Source organism: Haliotis asinina, chromosome 2 (assembly GCF_037392515.1).
Source record: "Haliotis asinina isolate JCU_RB_2024 chromosome 2, JCU_Hal_asi_v2, whole genome shotgun sequence".
In the NCBI taxonomy this organism is placed as follows: Eukaryota; Metazoa; Mollusca; class Gastropoda; order Lepetellida; family Haliotidae; genus Haliotis; species Haliotis asinina.
In genome coordinates, this window is record NC_090281.1 from 5740740 (window position 1) to 5756926 (window position 16187).

Genomic DNA, 16187 nt, shown 5'->3' on the forward strand with positions numbered 1-16187 from the left:
TATGCTTCTGAAACACGTCAGCTACGCACCAGGAAGTCACATCACATAGTAGGAGGAATATATAATCGTTGACCAGGAATGCCAGGTTGAATAGATGAATAGTAACTAATATTGAATACAATAAACTCTGACAATAAACGTTAACATTGCCACACGGTTCAACGTTGCAATCATTGAGAACTGTAGACCACCACGCATTAAACGTTGAAAGATGAACACCATACGTACCTCACTGTCTGCAAATTTTTTTGAACAAATGTAGATGCAAGAACAAAATCTTCGACACTCGCATCAGAGTTTATTATTTTCACCTTTAGTTACAAGAATCCGGCTGTAATTTATTCATGAAAACTGTGACGTTGACTGACTGATGTTGACTGACAGATGAATGAACGAATCAGGAGCATGAGGAGATCTGTACAGCTCTGATGAGATTCAAAAAACTACAATGTAAGAAAAGTAATTTCATAATCTTTGCTCAATGCACTTCAAACTTATTTACTTTAGGCATGAACAAACTTTACACTGCACTAAAACTGCACAAAAACACCCGGTTGAACATACAGTTGAACAGCATTTCACTAAACTTATAAAAAATTGTTTACCAGTAATTATATATAACTCATCACTACTATAGCTAATATAGGAATAAAAGTAGAAGTGATATGAATTTAAAGTAACTTACATTTGTTCCTTAACATGCTGTAATTAGCAGACAGTGAGGTGAGCAGCTTTCCCGCATGGTGGTCAGGCACAGACTGAAGAGCATGCTTTTTTAGATTATGTGCTACCTTAGGGATGTCATGTGATAAACAAGTGCTGGAAACGAGGCTAATTTAAATACATTATGAATATTAGTTAAATTAGTTACAAAAGTTTTGGCTGATGCAAGTGGGATTTGAACCTGTAAGTTTAGGATTACAAATCCACAGCCATAACCATTAGACCAACGAGTTAAGATGTTTGAATTCGAAGTTTTAGTAAATTTGAGTTTAAGATGAAGTTTAAACTTTAAACAATGTTAACACATAAAATTATTGGAATATTGAAACATGCAATCTTGCATTTACACACATTGTTTAGTGAAACTATGATAATCTCATAATGAAATGCCAATCTCTCTTCCTTTTCCTTCCAACTTTAAGTCTTATATCGATCAAGTGTTGTAACATATTATCGAGAAATATACTCAAGATGCAGCATAGTTTACAGCTCAATTTAGAATGAAATCTAAAGTTAACAAATATACTGAAAAGTTTTGGAAGGCATTTAGAAGCTGAACGAATACGAATATATGACACGTTTCATGGATAACAACTTCTTTTTGTATTTTACATTCGTGTATAGAATAAAAGGAAGGTGTTACCTTTTAAAACGTGGCATGAAAACAAATATACAGCTTTTCGTGAGGATGTCATGTATTGTATAGTTATGTTGTCAGACATTACCTTCTTATTAATATGCGCATGTAGGGCGACAGTGTTAATATTGCACAGTGCATGTTCAGGACATTTCAACATAATTTACATACAAGCAATATAATAAGTCTTGACATTGATATCTATGTTTCGATGATGTACAAAACAAATAACATTTATGATGTAGAAAGATTTGTTTGTCCTGGATGTCCTAACTTGGCTGCTCTCTTGGTGCATATGACCAACCGTTTCTGTTATGATGAATTGTCGCTGTTATTGAGAGAAATGAGTTTTGATGCCATGTTTGGTTGTGTCTTTATAACATGGATATGACCATATACCCCGCTGTTTCTTTTTAACCTGCTTGGTAACTGCTTCGTCCGTTCTCATTGTGATGGGTAACAAGTCTTAACTGAGGGGCTGCAACACGAACAAGAGACTTTTATATATCTCCTCAACGTGTTATATTCTTGGTTGTTCTGTTTATGTTCATCATCATTATCACATCATCATCATCACTGGTAGCTACGATATCGATAGTCACTGTCGTTTTCAACATCTGCTGTATCTGTGAGAGCCATAACGCCTCTCATCTTGGTTTTCTTGAAAAGGGCTATCTAGGCTTTGATGATGGACTGGTCAGGGATAGGATCTATGTCATTCAGGGTGCCACGGGTACATTGAAACAGATGTGCGTGCTTGATCATGAAGGTAGGGCAAACTCTATGACCTTGCTAGGGCTGTCAGTCAATGCTTGTTTTATTCTTCTATGAAATTATTGGATAGTACGACCACTCTTCTTGCGATACGTTTTCTTTATGGTCTCCCACAACGACGATCTTTGTACAGGAAGCTGATCCTCGTTGTCACTGTTGTCATCGTACGTTCACGAAATAGTGCTTTTGAATGCTCGTCTGATAAGGTGGTAGTGTAAAGAGATTAAGGGCTTCGGGCACCAGCTCCTCAAAGTCTTTGTTGTTCAGCAGTGACATGGTGTCGTTTTTCCACCTCAATCGAAGACACCGTTTCTGTTCAGCGCGGAAGCCTTGAGCATGTTTTCTGTCTTGGAAGGTGGGGTGTTATTGCTGAAGGTTCTTGGTTTTTAACAACTTGTTGGCTTGCAGCTCTTTTTAAAGATCGTTTACGCTTCTCTTTAGCAGCTGCTGTCTCAAAGACACTTTGTGACTCATAGGTCACTTGCATCGCGATTTTCATGGGCGAGTTTTGGGTGTGAATGACCTTAGGCTCGACCGTTTCCTTGACAGTGCGATAGTTTCCTAGCATGTGCTTTGTGACGTAAGTGAGTTAAAATAAATCATCACATCGGCAAAATTTTAGCCATATCGTGACAAGAAGGATCGACTATAAAAATACACAAAAATTAATGGCACATTGTAAAAACTAGTCAAAGAAATGACAGTAAAACCCACATGAACATCACAGAGAAGAATTTAAAACTAGTAGTCATCTCTACATCGACCAGAAGAGCCAAAAACATCTGCTCAACGGATCTACATGAGGAAATTGAACACCTGAGGAAAGTCTTTATGGAACGTAACCTCTGCTCGCCTCGGACCTTGGTGATGCACGTAATTTAATAGTTTTAGGTTGCTGTTTGCAGGCCCCAACATATACTGTGGAACCCTATATGTTTCGATCGGACCGCAGATCTATATAAGTGGAAGGTAGTGTGGTCCCCTTCAGGCTTTAAATTAAAAACAACCTTTTAATAATCGAGTGCCTACAGGCATTTGGCTTTGAGGTACTTAATATGTGGCAGAAAGGTTAGATGCGAGCCAAAGATGAGACGAAGAATTTTAGCTTCCGTCACATCTTTGATGTGTGTACCCTTTAATGATAATTTGGAGTCTTTATGGGATTGTATTTTCAACACAAATGTACACAATTAGTTTTAGGTATAGAAAATTTATACCCGTTTTCCTGACACAATTCATGAATTTTGTTTAGACAAATTTGAAACTCTCTTAATAGTGCGCATATTTTTACCACGAAAAGGAATCCATCTATTGAATCGCTTAAAACCTTTGAAAAACTATTTATTTTAATGCTAAACAGTGAGACAGACAAAATACTGCCTTCTGGAACACCATGATTATAATGATCAGACAGGGTTGAACCCACGCGGACTTGAACATGCCTGTCGGTTAAAAACTGTGATACAAGCACCTCGCTTACGACCTCGCAAAATCATGTAAATCCTTTAAAATGCCATGCTTTCAAGTAGTATCATATGCTTTCTCAAGAAAGATAAATATAGGTACTGCATGTTGTTTGGTGATACCATTTTTGATGGATTCTAAACGTACTAAATGATCAAAAGTACTTCTATTCTTCCGAAAACCACACTGGTTATTTGTAATGAGCTTATTGGTTTCCAGATACCAAATCAATCTGTTATTTGCCATTCGTTACATGGTTTTACAGACGCAGCTGGTTAAAGAAACTGGTCTCTCATTTGACGGATGCGTGTGATCCCGGCCAGGGTTTGGTATTGGCACTACAATGACATTACGCCACGAAGGAGGAAACAATCCAGACGTCCATATTTTGTCACATATATCTGGAAGTGTAACCAGACATGGCTCAGGCAAGTGTTTCAGTAGCTGATAATGAATATTGTCATCACCCGTTGCAGCATCATGAGCTTGATCAAGAGCAATGTGGGGCTCATCTTCGCCATTCTTGAAAATCAACTTTTGGCTTTTGCTGTTGTTTCTGGTATTCATGGACATAATTTGCCTGGGCAGAATTTTTCGCAAGAGTTTCGCCTATTTTATTGTAATGGCAGCTTTGATAGTTATTAATTTGTCGCTATCTTTAAGATGGTGAACAAAATATTTTGGAGCTTTGCCTTTTATTCGTTGAACCATGTTCCACTAGTTAGACATGGGTGTGCGTAAATGTATTGTTGAAACATAGTTCCCCCTAGATTGGCGCTTGTTCTGCTTATGCGTACCGTCGTGTCTTAGTACTAGTAGTTTTAACATTGTTAAAGTTATGAAAAGTAGGATGTCTGCGAAAATATTTTTCTGCTGTCTTCCAATGTTTCCGTGCTTGTTTGCATTCTTCCAATGTTTCCGTACTTGTTTGCATTGTTCAGTAAACCATGGTTTATAAATCTGAGGATTTGGGAATAAGCAATTTCATTCAGTCGTGTTGAGAACAGTTGGGTGAGATCTGGTATATTTCATTTTTCACCACATAATTCTTCATATATAGGCCAAATGTGCCTTCGTGAAATTCCACCGTGATGAAGGTGGATTGCCATCTGGTGTTATAGACTTCAGGAGAGTAGGGAAGTGATCGCTTACACAAAGGTCATCATGTACAGATCATTCAAATCATTGTAAATGTTTTACCCTGTGAAGGCTAGATCAAATGTAGAATACGTTCCAGTGGTGTGATGCAAATAGGTATTGGAATGATCATTAAAAACACATACATTATTATCGGAAATACAATCTTTAATAACTTTCCCTTTACTGTTTGTATTTGCACTACCCCATAGAAGGCTGTGCCCTTTCAAGTCACCCATGATGATGCAGGACTTACGGAACTGAGCACACAAAATTTGAAGGTCAGATTGACGAAGAACTGATGAAGGTGGTACATATAAAGAACACAAAGTAAAATCAATGTGCAAGGTAAGTTGGATAGCAACAGCTTGAAGATTGGTATCCAGCAGAACGGCCTTATCAATCATGTCCTGTCTGGCAAGGATACTAGATCCTCCAGCTGCTTTGCCCCCCTGGGGACAAGATGAATGGTGACAACTGTATTGTCGTAAGTTATAAACATTAGTATGTTTCAGATAAAGTCTCCTGGAGACACAATGTTGGAGATTTGTTTTAAGCGCTATTGAACTATGTATAACATTTTGCCGTACCAAGATTGACGATCCTCCACTTGCCCTATCACACGGAGTTGAAAAATAATGATATGCATTGAAATGACGGAGGTCAAGAGTATCTGTGTGTTTTAAATATGTTTCCTGTAGACAGATTGCTGACGGTGTAAAATCCTGGATTAAAAGCTGCAATTCATTACAATTAGTCCTTAGTCCTCTGCAATTCCACTGAATAATATTATTCTGATAACTTATCTTTTGGGGGGATTTATTGGGGATCTACCCCGCACTTTTTTGGTGGGCGACAAGCTGTGTGCCCTAGAGCGGACGTTTTCAGACACGTCCATGTCTTCAAGTGATCCATATTTGTAGAACAACTGAATTTTGTTTTCTGATCCTTTAGGGGTTCTGCCACTGAGCCTTTTCGAGGAATCTGGCTTTTTACTGTTGTTGGTAGTAATTTGTTGAGACTTAACTGTTGACTGAGAAGATGGTTCGTGATCAGAGGATGCCTGTGATTGGATTTGGGATGTACTGGGAAGTGGCTCTGCTGTCTGAGTGGATATGGCAGGTGAAATAAGTTGAGGAGTATCTGTTGTCATCCATGTTAAGTTGGTCTGACAACTTACAGACAATTTGGTAACTGTAGGGGTGGCTGCTGCAATGGAAGCATAGCTTTGTGTTTGTTCTGAGCTGTGAACCAGTTTCTTTTGCGTCTGCAAAGCTAACATTCTGTGTAAATTTTATTCGATTGATTGCCATGTGCTCTTTCCAAACAGGACAGTCTTTTGAGAATGATGGGTGTTCCCCTTTGCAGTTAGCACATTTTTTGACATTACTGTCACAATCTTCTGTTGTGTGTGTCTTTTCACTGCAGTGAGCACACACAACAGACAATGTGCAAGTACTTACACCGTGCCCAAACTTTTGACATTTGAAACACCTAAGAGGGTTAGGAATGTATGTCTCAACATTGAGGTTACAATAACCCGCCTTGAGAGATTTTGGTGCATTAGGTAGAGAAAAGGAAAACAGATAAGTATTAGTTTGAATGGTTGTGCCATTTTTACGGGTAGAGAAACGTTTTACATAAAGTACACCCTGATCCTTCATCTCGGAAACAATATCTAGTTCCGACAGGTCAGCCAGCAATCGCTCACGATCTCTAACAATTCCCTTGCTCGTATTGAGGGTCTTGTGAGCTGAGACGTTAACAGAAATGCCAACAAAAGTTTTTGTGTTCAAAAGATTAGTTGACTGTTGTCTCTTGGCACACTCAATCAACAGGGCACCTGAACGCAATCTTCTAATATTCTTCACATCGCCGGCAATGCCTTGGATACCCTTAGACACAGCAAACGGGTTCCGTTTTAATGGTGTCAAATCCTTTGTCTCCATGACAACACATCGAGGCCAGTAATCAATTGGTTTGGACATTCTGAGATCGTTGTCAGCAAGGTCAATTTCGAGAGGACGTTTAGTTTTTTGTTTGGGGTTTCATAAGCCATGGTTTATCGTTTAGATTTCATCATCCGAGCTCCCCCACCCACCACGGAGTATCACAAGGACAATGCTAAAAGCAAGTGGGTCTCCAACTTCCAGCACCAAGGATACTCGGATGATATACTCCAGCAGAAGAGTTACAAATAACAAATCCACCAGACTGGCCCATGAGCCACCGCCTTCTGGCATAGGACTTTAGGCAAAGTGCAAAATATCATTCAGGCTCCCAGTGCCCTCAACCGCCAGACTACCGTCCTCCACCGACACGGGACGCAAGCCACGACAAACAGGTTGCCCAATTCGGTCGCCTCTTACGACCGGCAATGGGGTGCGGTGGACACATTCTGTCCCGGGTCCACACGGGAGTCAAATATACCAAAGAGAGGTAAGTTAAAGTGCTGCCGCATGTAAAGGCATGTCGCTGAAATACTAACAGCACCAAACACTTATGATACGAAATGTGACCCATAATAACTATCACGGAAAACTTGAAACATTGTGACCCAATAATAATTATCACTTAACCAATGTTACAATTTACAAAAAATACATTCTCGTAATGAAAGCGCAGGATTTCTTTTGTCATACGTGTGTTTCTAACGCAAATTAAGGCAAGAAAATGCAAAGTGAGTATACTGATCAAAGTCTTACAACTCGCAAAATTTTATCGTCGCAGTTATAGTACTGACTGTTCAATCGCAAAATGTTATCGACACAAACATTTCCTGGTTTACAGACAGTTAAAAGACAGTAATTAAAAATCCTTATTTACAAATGGGTCCAAGGACGGTGGTACTGTGGCTTGTGCCACTGTCATTGGATCTATTGCAATATCTTCTCGTTTACAGCTTTATTTTTACAGCAGAAGCAAACGCCATATTAACGGCTCTTAAATATATTCAAAGACACCCTAAGCAAAAACAATGTATAATCTTTTCTTACCCTCTTTCGTCTTTTCAGGCTATTAAAAACTTATCGTGTGAACATCCACTTTCGACAGCAATTATTGAATTTGTAATTATCTTGCTACTGACCAATACGACATCGTCCTTTGTTGGTTACAGTCACGTTGACATCTCTGGGAACGCAATTTCTGGCAGCACTCTGCAAATCAGTGACAGCATTTCTTATTCCGTATTCAGATTACAAAGCTAGCATTATAACTTATATCTGTGCTCTGATGTGGAAGAAATGGGACACCCAAGTAGGTATAAATAAATTACATGCAATAAAAGCCTATATTGGTTACACCTACTTGGGCTGTCAATCCTATTTGAAGAGGTCATTATGCGATGATGTCGTACGAATACGATGGCCATACGAAATACAATCACAAATGCTTTCTAAAAGGTGAGGATCCTCTATTTGGTATCCTTTATGATGAGTGTCACAGTCAAGCATATCCTGCAGTACATGAAGATGGATATTGTATTCCAAGGGGAACGTCTGTTGCATCATAGTGACGTCAGGACCAGGCCTGCTCTACTTGGGAAATTAGAGGGGTATGTCTCCGCCTCCAAGCTGGCGGAAGTGTCCACCCGACTGCTGCTGAGGCTGTGTCTGCTTAAAGCTCGGAGTCCTGGATTTATAGATTCATGTGAACAAGGGGCCAGGCACGAGTCTTCGTTTCTTCCCGGTTATGATGGGGTCACTCGGTGGTAAATTACTTGTTTTTCTCCCTCTGACCGTTGTTTACTTTATCTTTCAAGGTGGCATTCTGCTTGTTCTGCGTTTAGAAAGGTGTACTCAAAAACTCTTCCAAGAGCCCTTCGCTGGTCACTCGGTGGTAATTCACTTGGTATGTCGCCTTTGTCCTCTGACCTCTGCTGTGACTGACCACATAATCCCTTTTGACTTTGTTACATTTGTCATTCAGATATGCCGATATTAGCTTTGAACTAAACCTCAAACAGCATGTTACATCTGCTACTCACAAAAGTGGTTTTGGACCTGGTCATCAACAAACAATTAGATGACATTATAACGTCTGTGCCTGTCTCTGATCGTGACATATCACAGTAATGTGACATTCAGCCTAAAGCTTAAACAATAATGTGCGCCCAGGAGAGCCATCACATGCAGAAAAAATAACAGAAAAAAAGGAAAACCACAACAGCAAAAAGACAGATCAATTAACAAAGATCATTTCGACAAGACAATGATGGTCGTGACATTCCTCTCCTATCTTCACCGATATCGACTGATGTGGACGTTTTATCCGACACCTACAAGCGAGCTCTACAGGAACTTCTGGACAAGCATGCTCCACTCAAGACTCACATTAATATACTAAGATCAGACAACAGCTGGATGCCCGATGAGGTGAAACTTACTACACACTGGCGCCAATGCGCTGAGAAATCTTTGCTGCAGATTGCATTGGAGATCCATCGTCAAATATTTTAGGGGTTTATCAGGGTCATAGTGTCACACAGGGCCGTGTTTAGTATTAAGATCAACATCTTAAAACTGAGATCACTAACAAGCAAAGACATTCAAATTCTACCATTCTCGACATTTCACGATCTTTCCACTGGCCAATGTGACTTCGTGTATGAGTAGTAGCATAGGTGACACTATGGCGTGTTTTTTGAATGGGGAATCCTATGTTAAAATTTTCGGGAAAAAGAGGTCACCCAATTAGCGCGCTCTGCCTCGGCGAGGAAGCACCGCCCACTAATCAAACACATCGACGAGTAAGAAAAGTACACAATCGAGCGGAGTCGTAGGAAAACACAATAGTAATCATTGAATGTCATTTACATACTCATAAGAACCATAAAATGTACGGACATACAAACACCGAACTCATTACATATTTCGCCATGAATACGAAACAATATCAGTGGGTTATTGTCGCCAAGCCACCACGTTGTCATAGACAGCATTTCGACGACGATGTCGTTTTGGGATGTAGTCAACGTTGGTATTATAAAAAAGGAGAGTGTGTGCGCCATCTTGAAGAGAAACTGTGATATCATCCCGTGGACATACCGGAATCATGGGGAAGTCCTTGCATCTTTATATATTCTTGGACAGCGTTCAGTTACCGTAGTCCGTACATCATCGCGCAGGGGAAATGAACTTACCAAAGGAAGTGAACGAAACAGACTCTGAGAAAATACCGTCATATTTGGAATACTATCTATCGTGCGCCTATGCCTTAGTGGTATGGAGAGGTATTAAAAAGTATGAAAGGGAGACAGAACACCATTTCGATACCCTTTTTCATAAGTCTATGAAAGCCATTGACGAAGACAAGGTTATTCTAAAGTGGCGTCAGTACGTGAATGGTGATCCGTATCTACGTGACATCTCTCCATTATATTTTCTGCAATATCAAAGCAAAGAATACCGAGATATCAGTCTCAAAACTGACCAGTGGACGAACCATATAAAACGTTGGTCTTGGAAAATATGGTCATGAAAGTTGATTATCGACAGGAATACTACGATCCCAGGAAACCAGGCGCATTCGCGGGTGAACAAAAATTTTACGCCATTCTAAAGCGTCGTAACCCTAACGTCTCTTCACACAGAGTGTGAACATGGATAAGAACGCAGGATGGCTACAACCTACATCTTTTACCAAAGAAACGATTTTCGAGAAATAAAGTTATCGTAGGAGGAATGAACGTACAAGCAGACGGGGATTTGTGCGATGTATTCTGGCGAGCACAAGACAACGATGGAATTAAGTATATTCTCATCGTAATTGACTGCTTTTCGAGATATGTCTGGGTCAAACCTATGAAAAATAAAGAATCAAACACAAGTGCCAAAGCGATGAAGGAACTATTGTCATCCATGGCGAAACCGCCATGCAGTCTAAGAACGGACAAAGGAACAGAATTTAATAATCAAAAAGTGTGACGGATTGATAATTTATTTAACATCAGTCATTTTGTTACGCTAAAACTCAGACGTGAAAGCGAACTACGCCAAACGTTTTATTCGTACTTTGAGATCTATGTTGTATAGATTCCTCACGCATGGTCATACCAATCAGTACATCGACGTATTACAGGACCTCGTTTCTAACCACAACCATTGTCCGCACAGGAGCCTGAGAGGAAGCGCACCCGTGGAAGTGAAACTATCAAATGAAGCCAGCATATGGTTGGATATACACGCGGACAAAGCGAAAGCGGAACCTCTACGAAACAGCAACTTTGCATTTAAAGTAGGAGACCACGTCAGAGTATCATTGGGCAAGAGGACGTTCGAGATGGAATACAAACAGAAATGGTCGGAAGAAGTATTTAGGATACGTCAGCGTCAACTCAGAGACAATATACACGTATACTGGATAGAGGACCTCCAAGCCGATCTCATTAAAGGATCATTTTATCAAAACGAGTTGCAGAAATATCCTCACGATCCCAATGAAGTCAACTGGCGAGTTGAACAAATACTCAAAACGAAATACGTTGGTAAGAAAGGAAGTAAGAAAAGGACCAAACGTGTTTTAGTGAAGTGGTTGGGGTACCCAAAGAAATTCAATTCATGGATCGACGCTGAACAAATCAAGAACGTAGATGTTTAGTGAGAATGACATCAACGGAATGGATTGTGACTAAGAGCGACGACAGCATCGAGTATTTTCCCGAAAATAAACCATATAAATTTTCTGTGTACCTTAAACAACCACTCAGACTGATCGGACATTGGACCATATCGCTACGAGAAGTATACGCCAGAAGGAAGAAGGCCAATAAGAAAAGAGATGTTTTGAATGGAATGTTGCATATATTCTGTTCCATCTGCGAACCCATCATAGTCAACGGTCAACGTCAACCTCTGTTGAGATGAGTGCAACAGTCAACAGCATCGACGTGGAAGGTTACTTTCTCCGAACCATACGACATCGGCGTGAGAGTCATTAACGATACCGTGGAGCGCTTGGACGTCTATATAACGGATGCCTGGGGCAATCCAGCCACTTTTCTGACGGACGTTTCGTCTATCACCCTGCAGATGAGACCAATAATTACGTAACAATTTAGTCACATATGTCATATTTGGGATTTCACTTTCTTAGTAAAGCACAAATGCTAGTACTTTTTTCGGTTGAGTCCCATCCGGGATTCGAACCCGCACCCTCAGAGTCAGGCACCTAATCGCCAGCACACAAAGTCAGCCGCCTAGCCCGCTCAGCCACCGCGACTTCCACAAAAATGAAAGTCGGACAACTGGTAGTCTAGATTGCGTACTTTGTGTACCCCTCTGATGAGTGTAAATTGGCACGGCTCCCACGGCCGAAAGCTATGATTACACGATGCCATTTAGAAAGTGGTCAAATGCAACATATGTCATATTTGGGATTTCACTTTCTTAGTAAAGTACAAATGCTAGTACTTTTTTCGGTTGAGTCCCATCCGGGATTCGAACCCGCACCCTCAGAGTCAGGCACCTAATCGCCAGCACACAAAGTCAGCCGCCTAGCCCGCTCAGCCACCGCGACTTCCACAAAAATGAAAGTCGGACAACTGGTAGTCTAGATTGCGTACTTTGTGTACCCCTCTGATGAGTGTAAATTGGCACGGCTCCCACGGCCGAAAGCTATGATTACACGATGCCATTTAGAAAGTGGTCAAATGCAACATATGTCATATTTGGGATTTCACTTTCTTAGTAAAGTACAAATGCTAGTACTCTTTTCGGTTGAGTCCCATCCGGGATTCGAACCCGTACCCTCAGAGTCAGGCACCTAATCTAATTTTTGTGGAAGTCGCGGTGGCTGAGCGGGCTAGGCGGCTGACTTTGTGTGCTGGCGATTAGGTGCCTGACTCTGAGGGTGCGGGTTCGAATCCCGGATGGGACTCAACCGAAAAAAGTACTAGCATTTGTACTTTACTAAGAAAGTGAAATCCCAAATATGACATATGTTGCATTTGACCACTTTCTAAATGGCATCGTGTAATCATAGCTTTCGGCCGTGGGAGCCGTGCCAATTTACACTCATCAGAGGGGTACACAAAGTACGCAATCTAGACTACCAGTTGTCCGACTTTCATTTTTGTGGAAGTCGCGGTGGCTGAGCGGGCTAGGCGGCTGACTTTGTGTGCTGGCGATTAGGTGCCTGACTCTGAGGGTGCGGGTTCGAATCCCGGATGGGACTCAACCGAAAAAAGTACTAGCATTTGTACTTTACTAAGAAAGTGAAATCCCAAATATGACATATGTTGCATTTGACCACTTTCTAAATGGCATCGTGTAATCATAGCTTTCGGCCGTGGGAGCCGTGCCAATTTACACTCATCAGAGGGGTACACAAAGTACGCAATCTAGACAACCAGTTGTCCGACTTTCATTTTTGTGGAAGTCGCGGTGGCTGAGCGGGCTAGGCGGCTGACTTTGTGTGCTGGCGATTAGGTGCCTGACTCTGATGGGACTCAACCGAAAAAAGTACTAGCATTTGTACTTTACTAAGAAAGTGAAATCCCAAATATGACATATGTTGCATTTGACCACTTTCTAAATGGCATCGTGTAATCATAACAATTTAGTCATATGGATGCCGACAATGACGCACTACCCAACACAACTGATAGGATGTATGTTCCGAATCCAAACACGTGGAAGAAATATTACGGCGATGTAGCCCACGGAAAATAAACCCCTTTTTTCAGCAAAACAGTATATCCAGAAACACAGTGACACTGACACCAGCATCCGTATCACATCCGATGATTGTCAACCCCTCACCACCACGTGACACGTCAACTCTCCCGAAGGTGCGTATCGAACGAGCTGTAGACATCACAAAGGATATAAATCTTGAGAGTCCAGTAGAACAGGCAGTGGAGCAAGCCAAATCGGAGATCGAACACAACCCAATCACAGTCTCCAAGGCTGCCATAAATGAAGGTATGAGGATTAAAACACGAGGTCGAAAGCACGGAGAAGGCAGTTGGAAGAAGACCGTTACGAAAGGTAGACGCACAAACAAAAATCCGCACAAGAAGAAAATGAAGAAAGCTCCGAGCAGAAAAAACGGGAAGACGAGGAAAATACCCACATACAGGAAGAAGGCGAAAACAGGGAAATCGTTCTCATACAGAGATATATTTAGCTAATTATATCTACCATATTCTCTACAGAGTCCGGGTTTTTCAGCAAAACTCAGCCACCAGAACTGGATTTATTTAGCCTACCCCCGACGCAAACGGCAGTAGAAAGGACGTACCTACAGGACTGTCGCCCTATTTCTCTATTGTCCGGATCAGCTCCCATTGAATTTCACATTAGCGGACAAAACAGTCTATATTACATAGATGTCAGGCGCTCGTCCTTGTACGTCAAATGTCACGTGACCAAAGCAGACGGAACCAGTCTAGCGCCCACGGACGAATGCTCTCCTATAAATCTTTTTTTACATTCATTGTTCGCTCAAATGGACGTGTGGCTACAGGGTCGCCTCATCAATTCCACAAACAATCGTTATCCGTACAAAGCCATCCTTAAAACGTTGTTGAATACAAACGAAGTCGACGCCAAATCCAAGCTGACGTCGCAACTATTCGTCAAGAACACTGCAGAAAACATCGACGTCACACACCCAAACTCGACTAACAGAGGAATGTTCGAAAGACACAAGATTATGTCGGAGAGTAAGAGTTTCGACATGGAAGGTCCTATTATGCACGATCTCTTTCAGCTTAGGCGGTACATCATGAACCAAATCGACGTGCAAGTGAAACTTTACAGATCTCCACCGAGCTTCCTATTGATGGCTACCCAATCGGATGAAAATTACACGATACACATCGATGACATAGTCCTTCAGATCATGAGAGTCAAGGTGAACCCCAGTGTCATATATGGACACAATACTGCTCTTTCTTCGACAATGGCTAAGTATTTTTACCCTCGCACGGAAGTGAAAATGATGTCCATACCCAGAGGTCAAGTGGCGTTTACGTACGATAATATCTTTCAAGGCGTACGACCCAATAAGGTGGTCGTAGGCTTCGTAGCATCCAACGCAGTAGCTGGAGATTATAGCAGAAATCCCTTCAACTTCACCAACTACGATCTATCTCAGATAGCGCTCTACTGCGATGGACGAAACGTCGGAGAATCAGGTCCTATAAAACTTCAGTTCGACAAAACACATGGTCAAAACATGATGCCGGCATTTGCTAATCTCTTCCGTTTCAACGGATGTTGGACGGTTGACGAAGGCGGTATCGATTCGCAAAGCACCGTCTATCTGGATAGGATGGACTTTGACAGGGGTTATGCCCTGTACGCCTTTTCATTGGAACCCCTCTCCGGACGAAGTCACGAACAAACCTATCAAAAACAAGGTAACCTCCGTCTGGAAGCGCAGTTCGCCACTGCTCTTCCGGTAACGGTCACGTATATTGTGTACGCGGAATTCGGGAATGGATTTCATAGTGCGATAGAAGGACTGTCATACATATCGATATAAACTGAGACATTAACTGCATTGTCTCACTACCACGTCTACCTCTAAACCGTGTGCAGTGACGATGATATGACGAGTACCAAGTGAGAAAGAGTAAGCGCTACTACAGACGAGGTTGAAGAATCGTCATCGACGACGACGACAACCTTACCTCTACTCGTCCCGACCACTATTTTCATTAGCAGTGCTATGCAAGCGGGGAAGTTAACCTTCACCAAGAGATTGATAGAAAATGTTGATGCCATGTTCGAAAGGAAAGTAACGAAAATACTATATTCTTATTCCATGTGGCAAGATATCTATGACTCTTTGGAAAGAAGTGCCCGAGAAAATACCCATCATCCACTTTTGGAATTCCACAAAGGTTTACCAAGCGAAGAGACTCTAAACGAATGGGCGAATTCTACTGAACCCAAACAACATAAGTTAATGACAGTCGACGATCTCATCGACAAAGCATCGCGTGACCCAACGACGTGTAAAGTCTATACGACTCTCGGGCATCATAAAGACATAACGATATGCCTTCTCAGCCAAACACTCTTTCCCTCCGTCGTGTATGGAAAGTACGCCAGGACCATATCCCTAAATTCTCATTACATCGTACCGTTCAAAAATAGACACAATACCTCACAAATATCAACCATTGGACGTCAGATCCTACCGGGAAGGTGAAGTTTTTTCTGGATGCCTATGAAAAGGCAACGAGTAAACCTTTTGGGTATTTGGTCATAGATCTGTCACCGAGAGGCGACCCACGGCGATACCATCTCATCGCCCTCGCTCTCAGCTTTGAAAAGTCCCGGACTACGCTTGTCTCGCATGGCGTGTTTGGCGCAACATTCACGAGGTAGAAAATGCATGTTATCGTCTGCCTCGATGTGATCTTGGTCGCAAAACCCGTACAGCATCCTGTCATACTTGGTTAGTTTTTCGGGTTTCACTGCCAGCCGAACAGACTTAT

The 16187-nt window shown here is 41.6% G+C and overlaps 1 protein-coding gene across 1 annotated transcript; it reads left to right on the forward strand.

The window, feature by feature from the left end:
- Nucleotides 1-14185: 14185 nt before the first annotated feature.
- On the forward strand, nt 14186-15226 carry LOC137274765 (uncharacterized protein F54H12.2-like). Its single transcript, XM_067808099.1, has one exon. The coding sequence runs from the start codon at nt 14186-14188 to the stop codon at nt 15224-15226; it is 1041 nt and encodes a 346-aa protein (XP_067664200.1).
- Nucleotides 15227-16187: the final 961 nt, after the last annotated feature.

What these genes read in the sequence shown, in the direction of transcription:
- LOC137274765 (XM_067808099.1), top strand. Translation starts at nt 14,186, where the DNA reads ATGGACGTGTGGCTACAGGGTCGCCTCATCAATTCCACAAACAATCGT.